The sequence below is a fragment of the Pygoscelis adeliae genome, unplaced genomic scaffold, assembly GCF_000699105.1.
Source record: "Pygoscelis adeliae isolate BGI_AS28 unplaced genomic scaffold, ASM69910v1 Scaffold351, whole genome shotgun sequence".
NCBI classification, from domain to species: Eukaryota; Metazoa; Chordata; class Aves; order Sphenisciformes; family Spheniscidae; genus Pygoscelis; species Pygoscelis adeliae.
The window spans coordinates 359,488-363,668 of NW_008824112.1; the positions used below are offsets into that span (position 1 = coordinate 359,488).

Below are 4,181 nucleotides of genomic sequence, written 5' to 3' on the forward strand. Positions count from 1 at the left end.
GCTGGCCCTGGTTTCTGGAGTAAACAAGCTCACAAGGATGCTGGCACTCCTGCACTGTGATCCCCTTGGATCAGGTGCCTGGAGGAAGCTGTGCTGCGCCCGTGGACTTTGCACAAAAGCAGACATCTCAGTGTCCCAGGGTTGCATGTGGCCAAGAAACTGTTGCCTCTGAACAGCCCCAAAATGCCCATGTCTCGGGGACCCCGTGGCATTGCCCCGGGAGAGCCGTCCTCAGCGGTGCATGCTCTGTCAAGCCTGGCCAGTGCTCCTGCCTGCCACAGGGCACGTCTCTTGCCCACAGCCCTGGGAGAAAGGGATTGGGGCTGGTCAATGTGCTGGATTTCAGGGTTTCTGCAACCTCTGGAGACCACGGAGATGGAGGAGCATTTTCCACATGGCTGGGGTTTGCAGATTGCTTTCCTGATGACCCATCCTGTTGCTTAGGAAGGGGTGGTGTGAGTAGAGGAAAAGGATGCTATGCAGGACAAGTAAACACTGGAATCCCCCCCCCCCAAGCCTGAGCAGGGACATTTGCATCACGGAGGGTTTTTTTTATTTAATTCAAAACTGGATCCTTTTCCAAAATAAACCCTCACGCTCCTGTGGGAGCAAACGCCTGGGCAGACCAGCCTTTGGCTTGCGTTGCACATGAGACCAGGTCTGATCTTCTCAGCTTTGTGGTCTGGGAATCATAATGCTGCTTCGTCACTGAGTGACACTCCTCTGCCTTGAGTGGTGCTTCCCCCACGGGGTCCCACAGATGGGGGAAACTGAGTCACAGCAGTGCTGGGTTTGCCAGAGGCAGGGCTGGGATGAGAGCCACATGCTCCTGAGGCCCCGTGCACCATCCCCTGTGGGCTATGCACAGTTGAGCTGAGAACAACCATTTGCATCTGTGGTGACACTGATACTAAAAGAAATTCCCCACGCAACAACATCCCCAAGTACCATCACACTGCTAGACCCCCCCGGCTAATCCTCTTCTCTCCTGGCAGTCTGACCTTGCTGGGGAGCGTGGGTCGGGATCTGTCCTGGCAGGACCGGGGGGAAGCTGCAGCCCAGGTGGCAGAGGGGACCTCCAGGGAAGGACCGCGTGGCTGGAGCAGCTTCTGCGGGCTGATTTGGGGGATCCCTCCATCCTTTCCAGGGTGGCAGGACCTGTGCCCAAGGGGGCTGGTGCTGGTGGAAGGGACCACAGCCTCAAACCCTGCCATGACCTTGCAGCTCCCTGTGGCAGTGCCAGCCCTGCCCTGGGAGCAGAGCAGCGTTACGGCCCCCGGGCCCCGCCAAGCCGCTGGCCGGCTACAGGAGTAGTCGGGACAGTAACTCACGATAACGAATGAGGCACAATATCCCTGTTCCCTCTCCCCACCGCGTGCATTATCCCTTCAGCAGAGGTGCCGGCAGGGCCAGTGTGCGGGGGTCCGGGGCTAGTGAGAGGAGCGACCCCCCCCCACTGGCCCCCCGGTACCCCCACCCCGATGGTCTGCATGGTGTGCACAGCGCTGGGTCTCTCCTCCCTGCGTCCAGCACTGCTTTGCCTTGGCGCAGAGTGAGCTGACAACTCCAGCCCTTGTTCGTGGGTCCCCTGGCCAGGTATGTGGGCAGGACCCCGGCAAAGATGGGAGCCAGAGATGGCCCCACTGGCTTCGGAGGCGCCGGGCAGGAGGGCTTGGACAAGTAGTGCATTGAGCGAGGCCGGGGGGTGACCGGTGGCAAGCACCCCTGCACCTACCCTCATCTGCTCAGCGCAAGACTGGGTGCCGGGGTGCCGATCCTGGTGGTCCCCGTGTTTAGATAGTCCTGGGTGCATAAGACAGAGCAGAGATGAAAACCCATCATGGGGAGTGGGTGAATGCCAGCTGCTGACTTTCCCTCTATGGGAGGATCTGCTGGATCAAACCTGCCCGGGGCATTTGGGCTGGGGTCTGCCCGGACCTGCGCCTAGTTCCTGCAGCCTGGGGAGGAGCACAGGGCTCTGGTCCAGCCTGAACCTCCCACGTCCCACAGCATGGGCCACCACGGGCTCCCACTGGGCGGGTTTCAGGGAAAGCCCCAAAGCCCCTTTGGGAACCAGATGCTTTTTCAGCAAGAGCTTGGCCGTGCCCAGCCCTGCTGAGGAGCCTTGCGGGTTTTGCAGGCTGCAGCCAGTGGGTCCTGATGCTTTGCTCCCCTCCACAGGTCAACATCTTCCAGATGGAGGGTCCGACCACCAACCCCACCAGCCAGCCCTGGCCGGGACCCCCACACCAGCCTGAGATCCTGGCCCCCAACCCACCCCGGGAGACCTGGGCCGGCAAGTACGAGTTCCTGCTGTCCTGCCTGGGCTACTGCGTTGGGCTGGCAAACATCTGGCGATTTCCCTACCTGTGTTACCGCAACGGAGGAGGTGGGTCCCTGCTACAGACACATATGTCCCTTCCCCAGGCACCTGGGCACTGCTCACTTCTCCTGGATGGAGGTCAGGAGCACGGGGGCTGGGGAGGGACAAGCGTGCCAGTGCACGGGGGCAGTGCTCTCTAGGACAGCAAACATGGGTGCTGGTGGGATTCTAGGTCTTGTATTGCCCACCTGGACACCACCACTTTAACCCCACAGTGAGGACCACAGGGGAAGGGTGCTTTAAGAGGTCAAAGCATCTCCCCATGAGTCTGCTGGGGGACTTCTCCAGCTCCTGCTGGGGCTGCCCTGTGCAGCCCAGGGATGCCCCTGCCTCTGGGGTGAGCCCAGGGCAGCCTGCAACACCGTCCCAGATGCTTTTGGTCAAAAAGAGCTGCCGCCAGGCAGAGCCCCCCTGCAGAGCACCTCTGCCCTCACCTGGAGAAGCGGGGCTTGGCCAGAAAGGCAGCGACCCCCCTGCAGCGCTGTCAGTCCCTCCGCAGCAGCAGTAGCAGTCTGTTGTGCATGGTGCGTGGAGGCACCCATCCACTGTAAAACCCCATTCGGTTGGGCAGGAGTGCCCAGGAAGGCAGCCAAGTGGGGGCAATAACCTGCCACATTTCTGGGGCAGGACAAAGTGCAGGCAGCTCAGCATGTAACTGGTACTTGGTGGCAATGTCCCAGGGTGCAGTGTCTTTGGGCTGTGGGATTGGAGAAACCTCCCCAAAGGTCATTCCTGAGCCCCTCCCTGCTTCTGCTGCCCTGATGTTGTCTCCTCTTGCACCCAGCTGGAGGGCCCACTTCTCCCCATCTGGTCCTTGCCAGCTTTGCTGTGCCTCTGACCCACGTTTCTCTGCCCTCTGGCATCTCCCTTTATGCCGGGCATCGCAGAAGTCTGCACTGCCCTGCTGCTGCCTCGGAATCCCCAGTACTCTGTGGGCTCACAGCCTGCCCAGCCCTGCAGCCTGCCCTCCCCAGAGCAGTCTGCAGGGCTTTTATTTGCACTGGTTTTCTACAGTCACTCCAAACTGCCCAGTTAAATTGGTGATTTCCCCTTTGCCCCATGGATGCTCCTGAAATCACTGTAACTGGAGTCATCTGCTAACAGGCCAACCGACTTGTTCAGGACATGGCCTGATGGCCAGATCTGCCACTGCATGAGCACATCTGCCATAGAACCATAGAATTCTATGATTCTACAGCAGATGTGCTCGTGCAGTGTGCTTGTGCAGTGGCAGCAGCAGCCAAGCAGCCATGCATGGACCACAGGACCCCGGCTGATGCTCTGTGGCCCCCTGAACCTCTGCCCTACACTCCAGCCATCCCCGACACCGCAGGCGTCCCTGGCTGAGCTGATGCAAGCAAGCCTGGCTCTGAAATGCCCTGCCCCACGTGCGCTCACCCCTGCCAGCCCGCCAGGGCTGGCATCTATCCCATGAAGCCGCAGAGGTCTGGGGCAGCACTGGTGCCTTGGTGAGACATGCCAGGGCTGGGCTGCGCCGAGCTTTGCACCTCGCCTAACTGGGGAGGAACCTGGCCCTCGGGGCAGGGCTCGCTGGGGGGTGATGGGGCTGCCGTGCCCGGTGCCGGGGGTGGGATGCAGGGTTGGCTGCAGATCCTCCTGGGAAGGCACCTTCTCCTTCCCGAGAGGCTGCACAGCCTGACCTGCGTTAGCACCAGGGCCGGGGAGGGGGCAGAGGGGGAAGGAGAAGCAGCTGCTCCCATGGGAGCTGCTGCAGCTGCCAGTGCGTGCCCTGGGGCGCAGGGGCACCCTGCCACCGCCGGGGTGGGGGGGGCGGGGG

At 61.3% G+C, this 4,181-nt stretch overlaps 1 protein-coding gene across 1 annotated transcript in view; it reads left to right on the forward strand.

Moving 5' to 3' along the window:
* The window catches only part of LOC103925537 (sodium-dependent proline transporter-like), a 12,480-nt gene that overhangs the window by 1,987 nt on the left and 6,312 nt on the right, over nucleotides 1-4,181 (forward strand). The window contains exon 2 of the mRNA XM_009334266.1: nucleotides 2,182-2,389. Coding sequence (XP_009332541.1) covers nucleotides 2,182-2,389 — 208 coding nt within the window. The remainder of the gene's footprint in view (nucleotides 1-2,181; nucleotides 2,390-4,181) is intronic.